Source organism: Crocodylus siamensis, chromosome 15, assembly GCF_052110815.1.
Source record: "Crocodylus siamensis isolate JL-2025a chromosome 15, ASM5211081v1, whole genome shotgun sequence".
Taxonomy (NCBI): Eukaryota; Metazoa; Chordata; order Crocodylia; family Crocodylidae; genus Crocodylus; species Crocodylus siamensis.
The window spans coordinates 36,561,461-36,587,541 of NC_143409.1; the positions used below are offsets into that span (position 1 = coordinate 36,561,461).

Below are 26,081 nucleotides of genomic sequence, written 5' to 3' on the forward strand. Positions count from 1 at the left end.
TTTCTAAAAGCTGCCTTGAAAAGAGACTAGAAACCCAGAAATCAAGGAATACTTGATTGCTTCATGGGTTTTTATGGATAGTGCAGCAAAATGATAAACTTATTCTTGCTCTGTTTTTACTTAAGGAAATTAACTATTTGGAAGACAGCTCACTGGCAACTCTAATTGTTTTAAAATTTTAAAATACATAGTTTTATCTTCAATTTTCTATTGCCAGTGCCTATCACAAGAAAGTATTTTTCAAATTAGTTAATTCTGTACCTGTTTCTCTCGGTTCCAGGCTTACTTTATTTAGGTTATCAGACACTTAATGTTAGCCTCAGGATCGCATAGATTCATGCTGTTGGACACTAACCATACTATGAAACTAATAGTAGTATTTTGACGGTTTTTCCTGAAGCGGTATAATAAAATGAACACACACACACTGAAATAGCATTTATACAAATCATAATTTTTACTAAAATCATACAATAAGATTACATTCTACCAGTTTACACAAAACTAACATAGAACATACTAATGAGCTAAAAAAAGGAGATAAAATGAAGCAATGCACAATAAAACAGAACAGGAAAATTCCATTTGATTTTGGCCCTTATTCTTTGTGAAAGTAGTACAAATACACCTAGACAAGTTCTGAAGAAAGCCAGATTTTTTCCGCATTAGCCCAGGATTTAGTTTTTTCCATTGGAGTTAATTTCCCTCTTATTTCTTCAGAGAACATACAAGCCCACAAATCATCATTTACGTCATCAATCTCATTCTTCCCACAAGAGCATATCCTACTGAATATAGAATCCAAACCACCTGCCCGTGACAACTGCAGACTTCTTTAGCATAAATCTCAATCTAGTGATGGCCTCCCACTGTTTGAAGCTTTGCACCACAGACAGATAAGTTTCTGGGTCAAAGGAATGTTTTATTAATCTTAAAAAAAGGGGAAGTTTGAGACAGTTTCACTGCCAGCATGTCTATTTGCATAGTGGCATCCTTAATTCTTAAATTTATGCCATGTTTTAAATACAACAGAAATATTGAGTCAGTTAGTACAGTGCTCAGGCCATTTATCTGGAGGAGAGAATAGATTTTCTTTAGCCATCCAAACCAGGATTTATTTGGCAGAGTCTTCTTAAATGCACTGCTTGGGGTATCTGGTAGGTGTAAAAGACTTCTTTCATCCAGTAATTTAGGGGTCTTACTTGGGATAAAGTGCTCATATTTATCAGCCTGATTTCAGCATGAGCCCCCCTGTTGTAGAATTAGGTAGATAAAAGCTGCCTTAAAAAGTGGGGTGCACCAATAAAATTTTTTGGGCTGATACTGATGGCCAATTATTGAGCAGCCATACTGGCTGATACTGATCTTATTGCCGATGTGCTGCCTGGCCGTTTGGAGAGCAGCATCCAGCCAGTAACCCTGTTGGGGGGAAGGGGTGTGAGGGGTGGTAAGGGGCATGGGGTGTGTATGCAGATGGAGGTCCTGCAGTGAGTGAGTGGGACTGTGGCTGGGGCCAGTGCTGCCTAGCTGGGGCAGGGCGGGGTATGGGACAAGAGCAGCCAGCTCAGCTGGGGGGGTGTGGGGAGAAGGGGGTAGATGGCATGTGCCCCCTGGATCTGTGCATGAGGGTGAGGCTGGGCTGCTGCTGTATGGGGTTGGGGCTAGGAGCTACACTGTACTCTTCTTGGTGGTTGTCCTTGGTCTGGGGTGGGTGGGGCAGGTGGCAGTGGCACTGGAGGGGAGACCATGATCAATTTTGGGGTGACTATAACCTCCCCCACAGCCCCTCTCCCAGTGCTGCTGCTGCACAGCTGCTGGGAAGAGCTCGGTGCAGCCCCTGGCCCTGATCCCTCAGCAGCAGCCTGCCCTTGCCCTGTGCAAAAATCCAGGGGGAACATGCCCTCTGTCCCTCCTCAGGGGTGCATGCAGTGCCTGGAGCCACCCTACTCCCCTCCCCCGATGAGCTGCTGGCTTAGTCCCGGCTGGGTAGCACCTGCCCCAGCCCCAGCCCCACTCCCTCCTTCAGTGTGAGGGCCTTGATGCTGCCCCCTTTCCCCCGCTGCACAGACTTACTGGCCAGACACTACGGTCCCAAGTTGCCAGGCTGTACTCCTGGCCGCACATGCACGTGGCCTTTATCAGTGACATTACTGGCCACATCAGTCAAAAAAAGACGATGGGTGATAATGTCAAATTTCCTTTTATTGGTGCCAGTACGATACGGGCAGATGTACTGGTGCACCGCTATTAAAAAGTAATTAGAATCTTTTCAGTTGTCAGGTAGACAATAGGGTCAGCACCTCAGAGTTCTGCTCTGTACAACACAATGGATCTATAGCCCCATGATGCTTCCAGAAACACTCATCAGCCCACCATATTGTAGAAAGATAAAACTCCACTCAAAGCTTGTTTTGCTCTAACGTTTCTATTTTCAAGGTCTTTATTCCAGCTCAGATTTTTGCTAAGATATATTCCAATGTATTCAAAAGAATACCTGTGGCTTCTTTTTCTGTAAAAACGAATCCCCTTTCCTTCTTTCATTTCCAAGGCCCACTGCTTTGGTTGTAGTTGCATTGATTTAAGTTATTTGAGTTACAATACACTTGAAAGGTATCTAATCATCTTTAAACACCTGTTCGGGATGCGAGGAAAATTAATGCATCATCCATTTTCCTCATATCTTGGGGCTGTTTTATTAAAACAGATGCAGTTCTAATATTAATTAGTGAGATTACAGTAGTAGCTGGACACCTGCTGCTGACTCTAAGTACTACTAGATTAGGGGGCAATACTGAGGCTAACATTACTCATGTAACTGGCAATGTAGTATAAAACTGCTTTAGTGACAGATACTTGATAATTAAGATTGTTGCTTCCTGAACGTTAAAATCATTAGCTGAAACTAAGTGTCACCATCCTGCAACAGTCATTTAAACTAACAGAATAATTGAAATTTCAATACATTTGTTTTAACATGTTATGTCTGAACACCTGTAAAAATATAGGCAATTGCATTATTGGCAAATCACTAATCTATTTCTAGAAGTATAGTGGTGGTTGCTCATCTCTTCATTGTTTGGTTTACTTTGCACTTTTTCCTTCTGTTTTTACAGTTTCTTTTCAAATCAGTGGGGCTTTAGGATTTAAAAAAAATCCTGTGCCATAATCCTCTTTAGAAGGTTATCAAAAGCATTTTGTAACCTACACTAGGCTTTCTCCATTATAGCATAGCTGTCTGTCCTCTGACAGTGACAGATTATCTATTTAAATACTGTTACTTTCCATCCCATCATTCAAGCAAAAGAGAGCTTGGTACCCTCCCTGTGTAATGCACGTGCTGAGCTCTACTATCCTTATGCCCTGTGGAGCCTTGAAGTCACAGCAACAGTGCTCAGAAAAGATTTTCTATTTCCTGTCCAATTTGCTACTCCTGTCAAAGAAAGGGGAGGGGGGGGAAGAGGAGGAAAGAAGTTGGGGGTAATGTCACATTTTAAAAGATGGAACTCAAATTTGAGACTATCATGCAGCACAGGTACCTAGGTGCACAAGATGCAGCTTTGTTTTTTTGTCTAGATTAGTGAAGCATTTGACAAGCTTTTTCTTAAAAAAAAAATCAAATTAAAAAAAAAAATCAAAGCATCTCTTATTGTACCATACAAATTGAGTTTCCAAAACCCCCCAAAACAACACTTAACTAAGTACAAAACATCACAAGGACAGTTAGAGTGATTTTCCTTCTGTTGAGTTGCTCTAAAACAAGTGCAACTCAAGAAATGTTACTTCATTCTACTGGTGTGTTAGGCCCCTGGCAGACATTACATGCAAGATGCAATTAACCAGTTAACTGAATCAAAACATGACCTGGCCACACATTCAGGGTGTTAAATGGGGCAAGAAAACACAAAGCCAGCCACAAAAATTACAGACATACACAAAAAGTGTAATAGTTGTGTGGCTGATTTCTGCTGTGCTTTAAAGTGAAGATGAGACAGGATGGACTGCACTGAGGTCTCCAGTCAGCCCAGTGTGGTGGTCCCTGCCAACCAACCGTCAGCTGACTGTCAGCTGGCAGGAACTGTACTGTGGTCCAACCAACCACCAGGTTGTTGGCTGGTTCCAGAAACTGCAGTGGAGCCTGAATTGGCCGTAGTGGGTTCTGGAAGCCAGCCAACAATCAGCTAATCCTGGGCTCCTCCTGCACTGCTGTCAAGTCGGACATGATTGTGGGCTGATCCCTCTCCTTAGCCTCCTGCTCTCCCCCACCCTCAAAAAAAAAAAAAGATAAAAATCACATGTACTGCCATGCACAGTTTTCAACAAAAAGCTACCTGACAGTTTTTCAAAAGCAGAAGCAGTTTTGCCATTTAAAATAAGCCACAACGGATTCCAAAAGACAGGGAGAACAAATAATGCATGACCTAAGCCTTCAGAGTTAGACAGATACTGATAAGTTCCAAAAAGAGGACTATTTCATACTAAAAGATATGCAAAAACTGTTTAGAACCTTCCCGTTTGATCACTTGACATTGCAGTTAAACCCATGAAAACATTTTAATGCTTAGCATTTTATTCACATCACAGAAAATATTATATATTGGGACCAAAATGTATAACCAGGTCTTTGGAAGGTTTGGCAAGTAGCAAAATGCCTGACATAACAAAACAGATTTTTAGAGTTTCCTTCAATATAGAAAAACAGGAAGTCTTCAATCCTCCAATAGGTCTTAAATGAACAGAATGGTAAAGTACCATAGCTTAGGAAAATACAATGACTAAATACTCTGTATCACGTTTACACATTGCTGTCTGTGCAGAAGCATATCTTTATCAATGAATGCAGTCACATTAATAGTTTTAAGTACCTGGCATAAAAAAGTAATATGTTCCAATGTTCAGGCATTTGAAACTAAAAAACAAAAGTATAAAAATAATGCAGATTAAGTGCAAATACAAAAATACAAATGATAAGTCTATGCATGAATACAAATTCTTTAAAAATTAAATACTGACTTAATTCAGTCATTCAAGTGACAGTCTTCACCAGACTTGAACAAAAATGGATTTAGGAAACTGGTTTAAAAAAAATAAAATAAATGTAAATACACTCTAAGTTTATTCCTTCTTCTTAGGTTTATTCCTTTCACATCCATTATGGAATCCCTTGGTACCATCAGGGCCTTTAGGTAACCTCAGCACTCCCACAGGTAGCCCACCTGCATTTTGTATTTTCCGGGCTAGCATAGGGCTACCTACTGGACTTTTTTCCTGTGTTGCAGTTTGAGCTAGTCTTCTCCTTTGTACCCAGGGACTACTAGAAGGAGTGATGCTGCTATCTGAAGAATAATCTGCACACTTTCTTGGGATTTCAGGACTAGTGGCAGGGTTGAGTTTGCCCTCTTCAGCCAGTGGAGACTTCCTGGACACTTTGCGCAGTGAGGATGGGCTGTTCCAGGGACTTGACCGAGGTGACACATTAGGGCTGAGATGGCTGTTTTGATACATGGTAGGGCTCAACTTGCTCATAGCATCACTCTTGCGTCCAGACAATGGAGATGTAGGGTTACTCTCTGGATCTGAAGAACTGTTTGCTGAAGATTCATCACCAACATACTGAAGTTCCTCAACTCTCTTATTTAGGGATTTAATTTTATTAAGACCCTTGTTGGGATCTTCATCATGGTTTTTATCTTTTAAAACTTTTTTCTTTGGTGGCTTCATTCCTATCAAGACAACCTTCATCCCCGCTTCTTCATTCTTTTCAATGGACATGGACTCATGAGCTTTTATTGCAGCATCAACTTCTTCAAATTCTACTATTGCACATTCCTGTGTTCCAACTTGGGTGTATCGACTGCTGAATCGTTTAATGTCAGGTGGCAGATCCCTCCCAGGCTTGAGAATACGAACAGATGAGATGACACCAAATATTACAAAGGCCTTGAGAAGATGCTCCATAACCTTTTCTTGCATGCAGCCATTCTCTTGCTCTTTGTTCAGAGCTGGTAGCTCAGAAATCAAGTGGATATCATACACAAGCAGCATCTTGGTAGGAAGGTTCTCACTGGGAAACACTGGAACTGGGGTATTTCTTCTCACTTTTTTATTGTCTTCATTCAGCTCCAGTATACTGGAATACTTCAAGGCATGAGCTGTGGTTCTCCAGTCACGGGTAAGGTGTTTTACCTTTAAAAAAATAGTAAAGGCAAGCTGAATGCAGCTGATAAGAGTCACCAGAATTATAATTCTACAGTTACAGGACAACCCGGCTCAGATTTACAGTCATCTACTGTAGCAGCCTCTCTGGTTAGTGAAAATGTCCTACTGTAATAATGAGCATCAATAAGCAGCTATAAACCTCATTAAATTCTCTCTAGATGTGTCAACATCCCACCCACTGCAGATATGCTCCTGACTAAATTTGTCACAATGAGCCCCAGACTTTAGGCCTGTGCTTGAATTGGGGCACTCTGAATGTCTCTGAGGAAGTGGAACTTGGTGCAGCCAAAATGCTTTTTTCCCCCGCTTTTCAATTTTGGGGCAGCCGAGACCGCTGGGGCCGGAGCAGCGAGGAAGCCAGCAGCCCTGGAGGCTTGTGTTCCATTTCTGGGGCTGAGCATCCCGCTCATAGCGTGGACAATTTTTTCCCTCTGGCTCTGGACTCCGAAGGCACTAACTCCCAGACTAGGCAAGTTCTTAGATCATTCTGGAACAGGTGAGCAGTTCCTAATCAGGGGTCAGAATAGCTCGCATCCTTTATAAATCACATTCTTCAAACTAGGAGTTCCTACTGAAAAAGGCCCATTTCAAATTCTGATAGGATCTCATGAATATATTGCTCTCATTTCACTCTTTAAATCTGAAAAAAAAAACAGTTTTGCAAAGGAGGTCAAGTCCATTTCATGCATGGACTTTAATGAACAAAGGAGGGCAGTAACTTGCCCAAAGTCACTCAGGACAGTGACAGAGGCTGCATCCAGGCTTCACATACCTGTTCCTGCCATACCCAGTTCACTCTTCTGCATTTCAACATGTTTTTTCTAGATGCTGATTTACTAGACCAGGAATGGCCAAAATATCTCCTGCAAGCCGGATTCAGCCTGCTGAAGGATTTTGTCCAGTTTGTGGTAGGTCATAGATTCATAGAGTCAGAAGGGACGTCAGTGGGCCATCTAGTCCGACCCCCTGCCCCTGGCAGGCAAGAAAAGAGTAACCAACCCTGGGTCATGTGATCCCAGGCAGGTGTCTGTCCAGTTTCTTCCTGAAGACCCTCAAGGGTGGGGCGAGCACCACCTCCCTTGGGAGCCCGTTCCAAATTCTGGCAACCCTGACTGTGAAGAGCTTTTTCCTAATGTCCAGCCTAAACCTCGTTTCTAGTAGCTTATGGCCATTGTTCCTTGTCGTTCCAGTGAGTGCCCTGGTGAACAGATCGTTGCCTACTTCATGTTGGTCTCCCCTTATGAATTTGTACACCACCACAAGGATCCTTCAGTCTCTCCCAGCTCAGCCCAGGTGCAGGGAGTAGCCCAGGCCATGGTGTGTGCAGCCAGTCCTGCTGCCCCGTGGCGTACAGCAGGGCTGGGCTGGCTTGGCAGCTGGCCTCACCTCCTGGCACTGGTAGCTGCTTTTGACTGCCACCTCCACTGGACCCAGCCCTGCTACCCAGGCACCCTGGTCCATCCACTACATACCCACCGCCATGGGTGGGACCTGTAGGCAGGACGCATGACTGGATGGATGGGATGGGGATTTAGGTGACAGTGTGGGCCCAGGCAGAGCTGTGATTTGCTGCCTACACAGCAGGGTGCATAAAAATCAATGATTAAAACCAAGTTGTTTTTATTCAAATCAGATTTTTTTTTATTTAGTTGAGGGTTTTTTGTTAAGATTGTTTTGGGTTTTTTTAAATCTTATATAAAGATACATTAAAGCTCAAAGATCTCATCATGGAATAGAGATTATAACTTCCAATTATATATTATTTGAGGCAATATATTCATGAAACCTTTTTAGAAGTTTTATATATAAGTCACAACAGGCCACAGACTATATTAGAGACCCAATCTTATGGCTCTCCCAGAGGTTCCTTTATAGATTAGTGAAGATTAAAGAAAACCACTCTACCCAATGGGCCTTGGGGCTCAGCCTACAAGATCCCATTTAGCATCTCTGTGATGCTTAGTTTCAGTTCTCAAACTATAGATTTGAGTCTCCAGAGATCATAGGCAGACAAGGTTCTTTGAGTAGATGTGATATCTTTTATTAGACCAGGGGTTCGCAACCCCTGGCACGCATACCAAGCAAGGCCATTTTGCATTCCAGTACCTTCAAAGGTAGGCATTGTGGCATTTTTCAGCACTCTGGCCAAAAAATGTTGCCTACCCCTGTATTAGACCAACTAAATATTTGGAAAAATTGTTCACTATAAGTTTTTGGGCATAGGGAGAGTTTGTAGTCTCCAGAGATAACATTCTTGTAAGCAGCAGTATATGGAGATGAGAGATAACAGACTGGATTACCCACCCATCACCCCTCTTATCCCTCTGTAAGTTTGTGTACAGAGTCAAGCCCTTACCTTTCTCTGAAAGTGCAGTTTCAAGAAGTTAAATGAATAAAGGATATCAAAGAATGCACTTTTAGTAGAAAACAATGATTAAATCGAGGCTTCCTGACCAGCGATTTAAAATTGATTTGATTTAAATCATATCCACCCTGCTGCACAACCCTGAAACGGGTGCGGATTCTGCAGGCAGGGCATGGGGAGTAGATCCTGGCTCTTCCCCAGGCCTGGCCCTGCTATTGTCCCAAGATCCCAGACTTGGCCCCAAACGCAGCTCCCTGCCCACCCATGGCCCCATCCTGTCCATCCAGTTAGATGCCCTGCCTGCGGGCCTCAGCTGGTCTCCACAGAGACCCTGGGATTATGGGTTGATGACAGTGTGGGGCTGGTGCATGGGGCAGAACTCCAATCTGTGCCCCACACACCCCTGCCCACAGAACTGCTGCCTGTTGCAGAGGCATGTGGGGAGCAGATCATGACTCTGCCCCAGGCCCCGTGCTGTCACCGTCCTGCTTGCCTGTCCTGCTCTCGGATGCTGCTTCCCACCCACCCACAGCTCCATCCTGGCTAAGCATAGAGCAGAGCCATGATCTGCTGCCCACATGCTCCTGCAATAGGTGCTGGTTTTGTGAGCAGGGATGCGTGGGGAGCAGATTGTGGCTCTGCATCGGGTTCCAGCCTCATGCTCTCACCGCCTCACAATCCCAGGGCCTACATGGAGACTAGCTGGGATCTGTGGGGAGCAAGCCGATGAGATGGGGCTGCTCAAGGAGTTTTGGTGAGCTGGTTGTTGTGTGTGGAAGGAAAGGGAGGGATGTGCTGACCTGGCCCATGACAGCTCACCAAAACCCCCTATGTGGTCTGCAGGCCCAAATAATAGCCCACCCCTGCCCTAGACCTACATGAACCCACATGATTTCTTAGATGAGTCATGAAGAGACTATATGCAAGGAAAGCTTTAACTGAAGGCTGACTATTAAATAGCATCAACCCTTAACACAGGCATAAGCTGAGTGTCAAAACTTCTATAGCTCAAAAATGTATTGGATTCTAGAGCTTGTCTATCCCAATCACACAGCTGATCCATAAGTAATAGCACCCAGAAAAATACTTGTCTTCATTAACTAGAAAGTTTTTCCTACCCTTCTCTGAACTGAATAGAAAGAGGTATTAAAAAAAACAAAAACAAAGCCCAACCTACCTTTTTGAAAGAAGTAAGTAGCTTAACACTGACATAGCCCATCTTATTTCTTCTCACGTGTTTTAAGAGGAAGGCATCTTTCTCAAGGTTCTCATCTGAAAAGTAATACTCAATTTGTTCTATTAACTTCTGGATGAGGTCATTTTCTGGAGGCTTCCAGTCTTGGTCAAAGTCTTCATCATTCTCGCCTCCACTAGAACAGGACAATGAAATAATATTATTAACTGAGCGTAACCAGGTGTGTGTCACCCTAGGTTTCACTAGATTTACTAGTGAAGCAAATTAAGTTTGCTGGAAGTTTTCTGAACTAGTTTAGTCACTAAATCAAAGCGTTTTAAACCCGAGATTCCCTTTTTAGTAAGACAACAGCTGGTCTTAGATTCTATACTATTCGAAGTACAGAATAAATGCAAAATATTAATCTGAGGAGAGAAATGGGGAAAACACTGTTAAATGAAAAAAACTGAAGGGTACTGATGAACAGTGCATTTGCCTTTTTTCCACTACAACCCCAAAACTAGTTAAGTAATCTCATCTAGTGGCACCCTTGATCAGAAACAGTAAGAAACCCGAATTCTTTGATAAGGACAGCTACTCCGTAGGGCCTAGAACCAGCTCAAGCAGATTTAGATTTGTGACCTATGGTTCAGCTTTTCTGGACAGAGTAGGATATTATTATTTACATTTATAACAACAATTCCCAAAGTAGAAGGACAGAGGCACTGATGTTCAAAACTACATCCTTCCTAAAGAATTACTGGTGCTTTTACTCAGTTTGAAAAACAAAACAAAAAACCTCAACACAGATACTGAACTAATAGGTGCAGTGAGCCCTCCCTCTACAGGAGGGTGCCTGTTCATAGACTGAGTCTTTCCAGTCAGCCCTTGGGAGCCAAATTCCCGAGTTCACTGCAGAAGCTGAATGTATGAACGCCACACTATGAATTCAACTCATAAATCAGCTTTTACCAAAATAAGAAACACAGATCCACAAATGCCTGATGCTACATAATACTCATCTACCTATCATAGCTTTACTTGTCCCTGAAAATACTTTAAGCTATTTTTCTCATAAGTAAAGTTACAGAACGAGGAAAGAGCACACTGCTAGGCCAGGAAGCTGTGTCCGGAACAATCTGAATTGCAAAAATGTGTCTAGCATTAAAAGCTAGTCTTCAGACTGAAACATCAGAATGTCAGAATAGGGTTGAAGAGGGTTTTTGAGTGCCTGTTCCATAGGAATGAGGGTATTCATAGTTATGCTTGAAATGCAATGAGAGAGGATAGAACAGTAAATTTCAGCCTTTGCGGAGGTAAATGAGAACGCATCTTAACCCAGGAATGTATGAATCCATTAAAGTGTTTGGGAAATAATTTTAAAGAAGCAGGGGCAGAGGGAGGGGGAGGGGGAAGAGAAGAGCAGTTCTGAGAGACCTTCAAAAATATAATTTTGGATCTGGATATCTTTGCCTGAAGCTCTATTTACAAAAGCATCACATCTTCAGAAAATCCTGTCGAGAATCCTGTCGAGAAGAGTCTTTTAATCCACCCACACACATGCAGATGGGCCTCTGCCCTCCTACAGTTCTCAGTACTTGTACTTCGAGGTACAACCCCCGGAGAAATTAAAATGATCACGTAGCGCTATGGCAGACACTTCACTCAAGGCTTATATTCAGAGAGGTTGTCAGAAGCTTATGCAGTTCTAAATGGGATATCCATGGATAGCCATTTGTCAAACCCGTTAAAGAAGAGTAATGGAGTAGAGTCTCATCCTGGAATGTAGTGAAGTTTGCAACTTTTCTCCCCCAAAAGCCTGCAGACCACATATTGATAACGTAACCAGTGTGCAGGCAACTTCCAGAGTTTGTGCTAGTGGCCTGTTCTTATGGAAAAATCCTGTCTGTTCTACGGTCTTAGAGAAGCTGTCTGTCAGGTAAGCATAATCTTTATACACCATTACTTGGACATGCATTCTCTAAGCACCTCTACTCGTGCATAGGCAGATAGAAGGATTTCATCATTGCACGTGCAGGTGGTAGTTGTGTGCAATGACTGTGTTAATAGGTTTTACACGCAGACACATGATTAAGTTAGTGGCCTGCTAATACAGAGCTGCTTTAAGTTTAGATTCTTATTATCCCACTTCACTTTAGCACAGAAATTCAGCAACAAACACCTGTGAAGTAAACAACTATGGAGACAATGGTAATGTAAGGTAGAATATTCATTTTAAGTATGTTCACATTCTCATTCAGGCTAACACCAGGGAGAAGTATACCTGAAATTTAAGTGCAGAACTTGTAGGTAAAGTATGTGTTTGTTTATTTTTCAGCATGGACATTTGTGGCCATTGACTTGGGTTCCATTTAATTCCTGTATAAGATTAATGCTTAAAAAGAGCCTTTCTTTTGCCAAACATCAATACTTTCCCTATGGTGTTAGCACTAAATAAATGTTTTAAAAGGTCCTAAATCTGCTTTTCCGGTAACATATTAAATATATGCATCTTTCCAGGTCTATAGGTCAAGCCAATATGGTACTAATTCAGCCTACTTTTGGGACGACAGCACTGACAGTGGTGTTTTCCCCATCTCAACTCCGTAAAAATTTAGACTTCTCTTAGAAAGGCCAACATACAGTATTTTTAGAAGTGGCTGTAGTGATCATATCGCAAAAATGATCTATCATCGAAAAAAAATCACAAAACTAATACAAAGATTATTTTCATTATTCATCATTTATTTCTCACCATCTGACTGACTTTGGTGTTAGTAAAAGCTGTCTACACCTTGCATTTAGTATTTCTTTCTCCTTGGATCTTTGTAAGAATGTCTTTGTCAAAACTGCTTGGATAGACTGAAAAACAATCTTTTTTAGGTTATGACTCATTTGGCTATTACTTGCACAGGAAACCAAATGCATGTGTGCACCAACAGCATAATTTTTACTTTGGATATCAAAGCCTGTAGGATTATAAATATCAAGATATTGAGTTGTTTGGATACATTTAACTTTCTGACCAACTCATTTCCAAAATAAAATGAGACTACAATCTTGTATGGTAGAGCAAAATTAGCAGCACTGAAGCAGAGCTGCAGCCAGATGGCAATGGGATTTTGATATAAATATGTGGATAAAGGACAGGGCCCTTAAAAAAGAAGATCATCAGCAGCAATTGTTGCTTTAAAATAAGAATCGGTAACTTGAGATGCATTATTTAGACAGTTAAAAAGTAACCTCCCACCCGCCCCTCAAAAAAAAAAATCCTTCTGACTGAGATTTTCCAGTCTTAATCTATCCAAGAGGGATTTCAGTTTGAGGGTGAAAAAAGAAAGAGAAAGAAAGATTAATGTGTGAAAAGATTAAAAACAACACCTTTTCCAGTAGAAACTTTTGTAATATTGTCTGAACTACCTAGTAGCCAAAACAGTTGGGGACTGGAAGTTGCCATTTGCTTGAAGAGTCCTCAGAAGTGTTTGCTGCCTTGGCCCAAAGGAAACTGTTTTAAATGTCTAAAAATGACTAATTGGGCACTTAGTAGGGCTGGAGTACTGTCGTTACAGCAATGGTCCAAACAAATGAGAGAAGCCAGTTTTTTGGTATGATCTTTTGTTGGAACAACTGTAAAGTTGGGAGAGACCTACCTTAGCTGTTCAGTCAACTGACCATTTACCCCAGGGGCTTCAGACTGGCTGCAACAATTTCCTGAAAGGTTGGGCAATGTCTGGCTCAGACAAGTAACCAAGGAGGGGACAGGCAGCACAGCTGCAGACAGGCCATGAAGAAGACAGAACAGGGAGATCAGGTAAGAAGCACAGGTTAGGAAGCAGAGCAGATCAAGCACATGGGTGCAGGGCTAATTTGTAGCATGCCTACCAAAAAGGTTGGCCCCAGTGTGCTGGATAACCCCAAATTCGCTGCTGCTTTCTTCACCTTAAGGTAAGGTGAGGCAGCGTGCAAAACATGAACCTGAGAGGATGCAAATTGTTGCATGCAAATTGTTTTCTTATCTTCCTTGCAATGTAACCTTCACAGATTTCCTCCATTTCAGCACTGTAGGTGATATCTATACTGTGCTTTTTGTTTTTAGGTTAGACAGTATCACTTACCAAGTACTGATCAGGAGTTTGTGGCCAGCTAACAGGTTAACACCATTAAACCATTTCTATACTGTGTACTAACTAAATGTTTTTTTAGAAGCATTAGCTGTTGTGTCTATACAACAGTTATATTACAGTCTAGGATCCCCTAGGGTGGATGCATTTTCACTGTTGTAAAGGTGTCCTATCTAGCTATAGCAGTAGAAGTCACCCATATACTACTACATAAATCTACATTGGAGCAGGCCTTTCATCCCAGCTGGGTGCATCTACACAAGATGCTTTACTATGCATTAAACTAATCTAATGCGCAGTGAAGTATCACCATCTACATGTGTTCAGCAAATTAAATTTAAAGCCCCATTTGCTACTACTCACAAATAAAGGTATTGGGAAATGTTACTTTAAACTATGGTGCTGAAGCACATGTGTAGATGCCAACCAGGACCAAACTGGTCCTGGTCAGCCCAGGCAGCAGGGGGCCACAACAGCCCCATGCCTCTGTCCAGTCCCAATGCTGCTCGGCTCCTGCTTAGTTTCAGGGGGAGGTGGGAGCAAAACAGCTGCTTGGGGCAATGCCTTGTGCTCAAGTAACAACAGCACCCTGATCTCTCTCCTTGCTTTGCTTGCAGGTGGCAGAGGAGTCCAGGATGAACTTGCTGGATCAGTTAGTCATCAAAAAAAGGTATGGAGGCATTAGCCTACCTGGTGGCCTTGGATCCTACTCTAGTCTCCAGGGCAAGCTTTTGGCAAGTGCTGTACTCTGTATCATGGGGCTGCTCTGCACTTAACTGGAGGGAGGGCAGTGATGAGCTGGGATCTCCTAGCCCACACCGCAGCTCCTGCTCAGTGCTGAGGGGAGGTGGGAGCTGAGCAGCACAGGGACTGGGGTGGGGAAAAAGAGAAGTGGGTACCCCAGGCTGCTGCAGGGGAGTGCATTAATTGCAAGTTTAGACGTACCCACTGAGCAGTAAAATTTGAGAAACTGTACAGAAACTGCATACAGAAAATGGGAAGAAGTGGGAACATGTGTCACAGGTTGGGTACCCCTGCTCTAAGGGGTGTGTACTTGTTTTTATGAAATATTACTTTCGCAGAAAGGAAAAGTTGCACAAATACTTTGAAATCAGAAAACATAGTACCAGGTTCTACAGGATGCTCTGTGTTTAAGGTAAGCAGTTTTTCCTTTACATAGTTATATAATGCTCTCTCAGAATGACAAAGACTGTAGGAATCAGCACAAGGAACATACTCTACCTTAGTTTAGGCACTTGAGCTTTGAGTGCTCAGCAGTGCCCTCCATTTTTCTCTTGGAACAATCAACATTCATTTTTTTAAAATTACATCAAATGGCTTTTGTAACTACCCATTATTTCCAAAAGGTCCATTTTTTAATTGTAAAATGCTTTTATTCATCTTAGAATTAGAATTGCAATGTGAAATTAACTCTATTTCCAAGTTGATACTCCCTTGAAGTTAGTTAACTATTTTTTTAAATAAGCGTTTCATAGAAATGGGAACTAAATATGCAATCTAGTAAATATACAAGATAAAGTAGAAAGAAAAAAAAATCTTTCCCCCTGTAACCACTTGCAGTGACAGTGATTGTAGGTAAAACCAGTTGATACCCCATAATCTGTTATTAAGTTACAGGTATTATCTTGTTACTATATCAAAAGGTAGAGATGTACCAATATATTGGTCCATATTGGATTGGCACTAATAAAAGGAAAATTGACATGAGCAATCAGTTTTTTTTTGGCAGGTGTAGCCAATAATGTCACCGATAAACACCACATGTATATGTGCAGTCATGGCATGCAGGAGGCCAGGAATGCAGCCCCATAACTTGCAGAGCAGCATCTGGCCGCCAAGTCTGTGGGGGAGGGAGGGACCGGGAGTGGGAAGGGGGCAGATAGAGGCCCCCACAGTGAGGGAGGGACTGGAGCAGGGGCAGGGGCAGGTGCTACCCAGCCAGGCCAGTGAATGCAATCCTAGAAGTGGGACGGAGCTGCTGGTGGCTTGTCCGGGGGGCACTGGGCGGGGTGGGGAAGAGGGGTGCACATGTCTCCTGGATTTGTGCACAGGATGAGGGTGGGCTACCTATTGCAGGCTTGGGGCCAGGGGCTGTGCTGACCTATTCCCAGAGGTGGGGCTGGGCTCTGAGCAAATGGGGGGCAGCGCTGAGAGTGGTGGCTATGGCAAATTTTGGGGTGGCCATAGCACACCTCATAGCCACCCTTCCCAGTACTGCTGCTACCTGCCCCACCCCTGCCTGCTTGGAGCCCAGCCCTGGCCCAGTTCCCACCAGGAAGAGGCTGGCACAGCCCCTGGCCCTGAGCCTGCAGCCAGCCTTCACCCCGTGCACAAATCCAGGGGGCACATGGTGTGCGCAGCAGCAGGGAGTCGCCCCCCTCCCCCCAACACTCCCAGACAATCCACCTGCGGCTCTGCCTTGCTCCCAGGGTCACATTCACCACCTGCCCCTGCCCCTGCCCCAGCCCTACTCCCTCCCCGACTGTCGGGGCCTTGACCTGCCCCCTGACATCTCTTCCCCTTCCCCCCACCACAGACTTGCCAGCCAGATGCTGCTCTCCAAGCTGCTGTGCTGCATATTGGCTAATGGATTGATATCGGCCATATGACTGGTTAATAATTGGCGATCGGTATCAGCCAAAAAATGTCTTTATTGGTGCACCCCTACAAAAAAAGCACCAAGGAAAAGCTAATACAAATGCTGATGTTTAAATTATGTCTAATTTGTGTTACCATTTATTGGAAAACTTTAAATTGTTTACCAAAAAAGCACAAAACAAATGTTTTAATTAGATCAAGTTACTGAATTAGTTCTATAAATTATGTGTTTTGGGAAGAGTCTCTCTCCTCACAAATTAAATAATGAAGAGGTAATCCTAGGTTGCATCATTTTAATAGCTACAGACTAATCTGAAACAAGATTACACACCGGTACTCAGAAATGTCTAATCTGATTACTGTTCCTTAGCAACAACTGTGTTTCTACTGTTGAAGAAATATAAAACGGACAGCAGTTCATCTCTGACTGGGTACCAGCCTGAGAACAAGTCATCCTTCAAAGTCCCATATGTTGGTTTTGCAGCTTTGTGGGTAGTGTTTTGCTCCTGAAATTTCCTCCTTAACTCCATTTGTATCCATAGCTGCTATAGTGTACTTTTCTAGTGGGATCCAGAGGAACTGAACCCTAAATCATGTCAACTCAGAAGTTTTACTATTAAAGGAATGGCACTCCTCACATGGGTACATTTAATACTGGGATAATCACCTGTACAACTAGTTTAACTGCTCTTGTACCTAGGGGCTTTATCCATACAAAAATGTGGTTTGGGGTGGGCGTAGGGGGGTGGGGCAGGGTTATCACATGCCTAAACAGCAGCTATATTGGTAAAAAAAATAAATAAAAAAAATAAAGTTTTGTATTTTCAGCTTAGAGGTAATAGGGTGTTCCTCCAGAAGATACCCATAAAATCCTTACCCACTGTTGGGACTCCCAACACAGTGCACCAGCACTCCACCACTGCATGCTTATATATATACAACTTGGAGCATTAGTGATCTCTGCTTTCCACTTCCACATCTGGAGGCAGCTCAGCCAAGAACTAACTTGGGTTTCATTACAATGCAAAATCTTAGGACTAATACAGCTCAAACGTTCACTTTTTAAAAGATCCAACAGAAAAACTTGTAATCTAATAACCTGTTCAATACTGCATTTCAAATTATGGGTCACCTTGTTTGTGACTAATGAAAATCAGCCTCTTTTTTTTTTTTTTTTTTAAATGAAGCAATACATTCCCTGCGCTATTCATACTTAAATTATAGTTGACAAATGCCAAATAATGCTGGGAACCATCATTTGAAATACAGGCAGTCCTTGACTTGCAACGAACAGCACTTACGACCTTTATAAATGGACACCATGTTTTGAGGTTCCAACGCAGGTTTCAACTTTATTTATGATGCTTGTAAGGGGTTGGGGGTGTACCACGTACCGTGGGACCCCGAACCCCGGATGTCCCCTGGAGAGGAGGGGTACTCGGTGGACCGTCCCGCTTCGCCGCTCTCGCCTGCCACGACTTGATGGAAAATATGGGGTTCACCCGTGCCGGGAAGCTGGCAGTCCACGTGGGGTACGGTACCTCCAAGGTCCAGGGGTCCTGAGGACTCCTCCTCCCCTACACCCTCGCCCGGTCCTCCGGGGTGAGCCTCCGTGAGGGGCTCCCTTGATAGAGTCCCAGTCCGGCGGAAAAGGGGGGGTCCCTTCCCCGGCCGGACCCTCACCGGTGTTCCCGCGGCACCTAGTCCCCCTGGTGCCGCTGGCTCCTATGGTCTGGGGTTATCCCAACCCCCGTACGTAAGTCTCCCGCCGGGCGGGTTTTACACGGCCGGCCTTCCCCGCCCGCGGGTCGTCCTGCGCGACCACGTGTCCCGAAGTCTCTGTAGAAGGGTTCCCCCGTCGGTGGCCCCCTTCCCGGTTGCCCCCGGGGTCTGTGTTACCTTCAGGTCCTCGCGGCCTCCTGCCATCGCTGGCTCCGCAGTTTCCTGCGTCACTGGTCCCTCTAGGGCCGTGTGGGGCTTCACCGCCCTCCGGGATGCCACTGCTGTCTCCCGCCACGCGGCTCCCGGCTCCGTCTCCGCCGGCTGCTCCGCGTCCGGCCCCTGCTGCGGGGCTCCCGGCTCTGCCGCTCCCCGACTCACCGTCCCCGGATCCGCGGCTCCTAGCTCCGCTGCCGCCGACTCCCGCCGCGTGCCTCCCGGCCTCACCGCACGTGGGTCCGCCGCTCCTGGATCCGTCGCGTCCGGCTCGGCAGGTCATGGCTCCGCGGCTCCTGGAGTAGGCTCCGGGTGGAGCCTCCGTCCCCTTCTGCGGGTAAGCATTTCCTTTTTATCCTCCCGCGCCGGTGCGGTTCAGGTTCCGGGAAACATTAAGTTCCCCGGCGGGCTTCCGGGTCCGGACCCGGAAACGGGGCGGAACTCCGGGGCTCTTCTCTCGGGCCGGGCCCCGCGGGGTCCTGGCCCCCTCACACTGCTCAATACAGCTGCATCCAGCTGGTAAGTCTGGAAGGGGAGGGAAGGGGTGTGAGGGCACAGATCAATGTCCTCGCAGCGAAGGAGGGATTGGGGCTAGGACAGGGGCTGGGACAAGCGCTGCCCAAGCAGGGCACGGAGGAGCACCTCCCTCCACTGCATGCCATTGCTCCGGGAGCTGCTCCAGACAGCTTTCAAAAGCAGCTCATCTGGGAACAACAAAAAAAACTTATTTGTTTTTCCTGTGGTGGACTGCACAGACTTTGGCTCTTCTAGGAAAAAAATAAAAATAAAAGCCATAATAAAATCCTAGTGCAGACAGGGTAAGTTTGTACTACTGTAAGTGTATCAAGGCTGCTTTCCCCCAGCCTTGTTCCTACTGTACTCAGGCAGAACTGATCTACAGCAAGATAGACTTTATTTATTCTGAAGATGACAACTGTGTTACTACCTGCATATAAGTGATTAAGCTTTAATCACTCTTAAAGTGATTTATAAAAAAGTGATATAAAAGTACTCTTAAATAGTCCCAGACTGGAAGCAGTTGTCCAGGCATCACTCTCTAACCAGGAGTAACAACCACAAACTTCTGGAAGGCTGTTTCAGGCTCAACATTAGGAAAAACTTCACAGTCAGGGTGTCCGGACTGGAACAAGCTCCCTCCAGAGGTGGTGCAATCACTTACCCTGGAAATCTTCAAGATGAGACTGGACAGTCACCTTCCTGCCTAGAGTAGGGGGGCTGGACCCAATGATCTGAGGTCCCTTCCAGCCCCTTACAATCTATGAAAAGCACAAACTATATAGGTATGACCAACACCTTCAAAACTACACAGGAATGACATTTTTATGCCATGTAGCTACTTCCACACTCAGAATTGCACTAGTCACATAGCCTGCTTACAGACATAGAATACCCCCCCACAAAAAAACCCAACAATAGTGCTTTACTTTAAGGTCAGCGTGCCCCTGCACTGAGCTCAGCACCTGCCCAGAAGAGGCGTCATGTTGGTTGGACCCAGCTCACCCAACATCTGTATAACTCAGATTGAATCAGCTATTAGATCAAGTGCTTCAGCAGGGTTTTTTGGCACTTTTATGTCTACAAATGCTGCAGAGCCAGGCTGAACTAACACCCTGCTTCTTCCAGTAAAGAGCTATTTTTGTGGGGGGGTTTCACATCTATCAGTGCCCATATTTAAGTAAAAAGACTCCCCTAACTGACAGTTATTCAGGTACTTAAAAAAACAACAAAAAACCAAGAAAAAACTAAAAGCATTGCTTAGACCAGGCCTTAGAAAAATGTCAGAACATACTTTGATTAAATATATAGTTAAATACCACAGGGATTCCTACAATTACAATACAGGCAGTCCTCGACTTATGTTTGGAGTTACAACGTTTATAAATTGACACCCTGTTTCAACCTTATGATGTCAGTTTCGACTTTACAACACTTGATCTGATGTGCAGAAATACATTAATCCAGGCCTCTAACTTGACTAAGAAAAGAGAGTGAAGAAAAAAAAATTGAAAAAGATGCTGATACTGTATGTTTAAGAATATTCTAAGATAAGAAAAACCCTTCTGCTTTATTATGTCTTTTACAGTTCTTTGGGAAAAATGTTTCTTTCCTAAAATCAACAAGAAGGTGATAACAGTTCTCAAAACAAAATGTCAAAATGTATTGCTGAGCAAGCAACTGTTATGTGTAACAACCGAATGATCTACCTCTTCCTTTCTTTCAAGGTTGCTTTGTTTAAATCATGTGTCTCTTTTCACAGTCTTAGGTATAAAAATGTATGTTAACTTGTACAAGGGAGGAGTTCTGTTTAGAACCCTCCCCGTGATCACTTGTATGAGCTCCAACTAACTCAGGACTGGGTCTGTTAATTCTAATACCAAAACACAACGCGAAGTATGATTTCTTCCACAGATGCGACGCCATGCCAGCGAACAAGTTCGTTGTGTCGTTCATGTCTCTGGAGAACCTCTGTGCAAACTTCTTTGGACGCTTTCTTTAACAAAGCAGACAAGACTCCAGAGAGAGCTGCAGCCAGGACACCTGAGAAGATGCCAGCCAAGAACCCTTCAAAATGTCTAACCAAGAGCCTTTCCAAAGAGTCCAGCAAAGTCATCTCAAAGAAGTCCTTCCAAATCAATGATTGCTATTTACAATATAAATACATTAATGTAGCTATATTGCTCATCTATAATTGATCGAGTACAAAATTCTGGGGTATTTTTAGTGAAAATAAGGTATCAGGCCTTGGTTCAGGAACCAATCCCCCATTTATAAGATTGTTTCTTATGTGAAAGTTGGTTCCAACTTAAGACGTGGTTTGAGGAACCAATTGTGTCGGAAGTCCAAGGACTGCCTGTACAATCCCCAAACTGTAGCCACTCAGATCAACAAATGCAGATTCAGACATTGGTTCAACCTGCTACAATACCTACCCCAAGAAAAGGGCAACAGAATCCCTCTGGTTGTCACCTACAGTCCCCAGTCTGAACACGAGTGACCTCCAACTGCTCCTGATAAAAGGACAACCGCCTTGAAGCAGCCATGGAGGAACAAATACCTCCAACCTTAAACAACATCTCTCTAGCAAGAGCCTATCAAATCCCATCTCACAGAGGCATGAGGCCTTGTAATGGACCCAGATGCCAGCTGTGTCCCCTTACTACATCACTTTTACGTTGACTGTAACATCTGAGGTTTGCCTACCTCCAAGTCTACCAATGTTATGTGTGCCACCCCCTGCTATGTGCCCCTCAGCTGTCTACATTGAACAGGTAGGCAATCCTTACACACAAGAATGAACGAACACTAAAGGTGCACCGATACATTGGTAAGATACCAGATTGGCACTGATACGAGCGACGCATAGGGGGTACACATGGGTGTATGTGCACCCCCTACAAAAAGGCACTGCCAAGACAGTCGGCAGCACCTGCAAGTGGTTGCTGCTTGTCACGCTCCTCCCTCCCTACTGCTGACACCGCCAGCAGCGTCTGGTCAGTGATCACTGCTGGCCACTGCTGCCAGTGGCATCTGCGCGTGGTCGCCAATACCTGGTCAGTGCTCATCACCCCCCCCACCCCACTGCTGGCAGCACCAGTAGCATCTGCGGGAGTTCTCTGCTTACCACTGCTCTGCCCCCCCAGCTGCTGGGCGCACACATCGTTCATGAGCACTGATATAAAGAAAATTGGCTGCATAAGAAACCTGTCTAAAGTGGCTGATAAACACCCGTATGTGTGCATAGCTGCAGCACAGCACACAGGCAGCAAGCAGCTGAAGAGCTGCGTGCAACTGGTAAGTCTGTTGTGGTGGAAGGGGAGGGAAGGGGCATGGGGGGGCAGAACAATGCTCCCTGTGGTGAGGAAGGGAGGGAGTAGGGCAGGGCAGACACTGCCCAAACTTGCAGTGGTGTACTGAGGGTCTCGGGTACTGAGGGACCAATGCTTACATTCCCCCCGCCTGGCCACACCCCCTGCAGATTCCAGTGGCAGTGTCAAGAGCGGAGGTGGGGGGGAACTGGAGCACTGAGCGGCGATTGGCAGACACCGCCAGCACCATCCAATCTCGTGTGCACCCCCTACAGCAGGAAATTGGAGGCGGGGTAAAACGGGAACTGCTTCCCATGCTGCTGCCACTGTTTCCAGTTATGTGGCCTGTCGGTATCCCCCTGCAGCCCTGTGCCCAGGGGCCATAGCCCACCCCCAGTTCCCCTGTTAGTACACCACTGCAGCTGGGATGGGAGGGGGTACAGGACAGAGCCATGGCTTGTCTGGTGGGCGCAGGGGGAAGGGGCGTGTGCCCCCAAATCTGCATTGGGGGGGGTTCTTCTCTGCAGAGGCTGGGCTCAGAGTAGGCAGCAGGTGCTGGGAAGGGGGACACTGGGGGGCTACAGCGAAATTTGGGGTGGCTTCAGCCCCCCATAGCCTCCCTCCTAGTGCCACCACTGCTCGCCCTACGCCCAGGCCCTGCTGAGAAGAGGCTGGTGCAGCCCTGCCTGCCTTGCCCAGCGCAGACCCAGGGACACCCCTCCACGCCCTCCCAGGGAGGCACAGCAGTGGGAGCCCGTGTCCCCTGGATGAGCCGTGGCTCCATCCAACGCCTGCCCCACCCCGCCTCGCCCTGGCTGGGCAGTGCTTGCCATAACCTGCCCCACTCCCTCCCTCACTGCGGGCAGGCATTGATCTGCCCCCCTTCCCTCCCCAATCCCCTTCCACCACAACAGACTTAGCAGCTACACGCTGCATCAGAAATCGGACTGGTATTGGCCAATATGTCTCCTTTAAAAACCGGCTGTTGGTATCAGCTCCCAAAATCTCTATCACTGCACCCCTAACAAACACCAATTTGACTTCAGCTCTAGAGACACGCAACCTAGCGACAGAAAGCTTCAGCCTCCCTCGAGATTCCCTCTGACCTCCTTTGCTGCCTAGGAGCAGCTACACACTTTACAAATGAACTTGAATGGGAAACTGGAACAGCATCCACAGACTGGAAAAGGACAAACTTTCAAAGTAGCCATGAGGGGTCAAATCTTTCCTGGGTTATAGGCAGCCCCTCTAAGTGTTAAGTATGGTCTGAAACAGGGATTAGAGATTCTTATCCCATGCCCTTTGTCTGGATGGGTTTACTGTTTGCCTTTCTCTTCCCAGTCCCTTGCATTCAAATCACTCTCCTCTCCCATCTATACACCACTTCGTGCAGGTCCTTTCATAGCACGCTGAAGTGAGCTCAGGCCCACAAAAAGCTTATGCTCTACACTTCTTAATTTAGTTGGTCTCCAAGGTGCAAATCGACCCCCACTGGCTTTGACTTCAAAAGCACACCTTTTTAAAGTCACCTTTAAAAGCACAGTGATGGATCAATAAGCTCTACACAAAGTGGAGGAACCTTGTAATGATGGGCACAGAATAAACACCTCCTGAAAGCAGTCAGGTTGTCACAGCAGCAGTTTTACATTATCAGCCCCAATCCCCAGAATGGGATAGGGCTGGTGAACGTTTCTATCGCACGAACGTTTCTATTGCGTGACGCGGCATGGCCTTGTGTCAGACAGGGCAGCAAGCTGCAGCCCTGAGCCCTTGGCCTCCAGCCCAGACCGCTGGGAGAGGGGGCCGTGTCCAGCACCGGTTCTGGGCAGGAAGGCCCCAGCCCACTTTGGCTCTGAAGTTGTCCCGTTGGACTGAACTGCGTTGAGGCCTCAGATTCATGGATTTGAAAGACAACTCCTTGTGGAGAGGGGCTGTGGACCAGCGGGTGCTCATGAACGCTGCTGCTGCTACTGCAAATAGCGCCCCAAAGCAGCTGGCCCCAGGCCTGGAGATAGGCAGGCAGCTCTCAAGGAAAGGTCTGTGCGGACAGGTGGGTCGGCGAGGAGGGCACGAGGCTCCAGGCGGCCCGGCCCCTCGGGTAGAGCAGCGCCCCGCGGCGCCGGCGGATCCCGAGGGGAAGGACCGAGGGAGGCGCCGGCTTCTCCGAGGCCCACGTCGCCTGCCCCGGCGCGGCGCTCCCCCGGCGGGGCCCTCGGGCCGCCCCCGCGCTGCCAGGTCAGCAGGCGCCAGCCCAGCTCCCCGCCCGGCCCCTACCTCGACTTCCCGTGCCTGCCCGCGTCGTCCTCGCTGCAGCTGCCGCCGCCCAGGGAGCCCGGCGTCGGGGCCGGGGCCGCGCCGTCGCCGCCGCCCTCCTCCTCCTCCTCCTCCGCCGCCGCCTCGATGGCTACACGGATCCGCACCGGGCCGGCGCCTGCCCCCACGGCCTCCCGCCGCCCCGGCGCGGGGCTGCCGGCCTCGGGCTCCTCCGCCAAGGGGCCGCCCGGGCGCGGCGCGGCCATGGGGTCGGGCGGCAGGGACCGCGCTGCCACAGCCGCCGGAGCCCGGCGAGCGGCGTCCTCGGCCCGGCTGCACCCTCCGCCTTCCGCCTCCCGGCGCCCGCTCCCGCCCGCCTGCGCGCTCCGCGGGGGCAGCGCGAGCAGGAGGGGGAGGAGGCCGCGCAGCCAGGCGCCAGCACATCCCCGCCCCCGGCCCGGCCCGGCCCGGCGCCGGGGAGGCCGCCCGCCCGCCCGCTCGGGGCTGTTGTCCTGTGAGCCGGGGCGCGGGGTCGGGTCGGGTTCCCCTGCCCCCGCCCCCGCCCCGGAGACACGCTCTCGCCCTGTTTCGGGCAGGGCTATTTCAAAGTTATTCTTCTTCACATATTTCGTGTTGCAGGTCAAATCCGATTCAGGGATGCACAGGAGTTTAGGGCTGGAAGGGACCTCGTGAGATCCAGCCCCTGCTCTGGGCAGGGAAGACTGCAGGGGTGAAATAACCCCAGCAAAGTGGGCCACCCCAGCAAAGTGGGCCTCGGCCAAAGCACAAGACCGAGTAGAGCTCAGTCTTCCCCAAACCATACTGATTGAGCAGGGCCAGCATGTCCGGTCAGGCGGTGCACGTCCACCCGCTACGTGTCGCCACTCGGCTAAACACCATGGCTGGCTACAACCAGCGAGCATCCGATGTCCCAGGTTCTCAGCTGGGGGCTTCACATACTCCCAGATCCATTGGCAGGCATCCTATGCGCAAGCCCAGAGGTCTTGGGATTCGGGTGCCCCCCTTGATCTTAGTCAGAAGGCCGGGAAGAGGGGACATTGCTGCTGGGGGGGTCTCACTCCAGGCTGACCGGGGAGCGGAGTTTGTCCTATAGCTTCCCAAGCCTCCTGGCCAGTCCCAGCAGTGTGACTGGTGCTGGGGGCAGGCCAGGGACAACCCTTCATTCAAGGTGTTCAGTAAATACCAGGCATTGGAGGCAGTTTGGGAGGGCAGGCACAGGGGTGGTCCTTTACTCAGTTACCTGCAAAACCCAGCAAACAGGCTAACCAGGTTGTTTTTGAAGTAGTTGTTAGGTTTCAGGATCAGCACCCCAGTGAGATGCCTGGAATCCAGGGAGACCTTGCTGCTCTCTTATTTCAGGACTACATCCGAGCAAATTGAGAACATTAACTTGGCAACACTAAATTGTAGGATTTTCCTTTTCTTTAAAAGTGAATTTCTGTTCATTTTTCATTTTAGAAAATAAAGACTTATCAGAAAGACTCTTGATGGGTTTGCATTCTCATAGAGCCGTATCTAAATGTAAAAATTTAATTCAACAGCTATTGGAG

General features: G+C 46.7%; 1 protein-coding gene across 1 annotated transcript; it reads right to left on the reverse strand.

Moving 5' to 3' along the window:
• Window positions 1–433: 433 nt before the first annotated feature.
• On the reverse strand, window positions 434–25,906 carry LARP6 (La ribonucleoprotein 6, translational regulator). Its single transcript, XM_090029053.1, has 3 exons — window positions 24,532–25,906; window positions 9,759–9,951; window positions 434–6,183 (listed from the first exon to the last, which is right to left on the reverse strand). The coding sequence occupies exons 1-3, from the start codon at window positions 25,431–25,433 to the stop codon at window positions 5,113–5,115; spliced, it is 2,166 nt and encodes a 721-aa protein (XP_089885179.1). The 5' UTR covers window positions 25,434–25,906; the 3' UTR covers window positions 434–5,112.
• Window positions 25,907–26,081: the final 175 nt, after the last annotated feature.

Bases quoted from the DNA above. Each gene is read 5' to 3' on its own strand.
- LARP6 (XM_090029053.1), bottom strand. From the start codon at position 25,433: ATGCTCGCTGGTTGTAGCCAGCCATGGTGTTTAGCCGAGTGGCGACAC. The intron at 9,952-24,531 runs GTAGGGGCCGGG...GTCCTGTTCTAG, and splicing joins GGCAGGCACGGGAAGTCGAG to TGGAGGCGAGAATGATGAAG. The intron at 6,184-9,758 runs GTAGGTTGGGCT...ATTTTTTTAAAG, and splicing joins TACTTACTTCTTTCAAAAAG to GTAAAACACCTTACCCGTGA.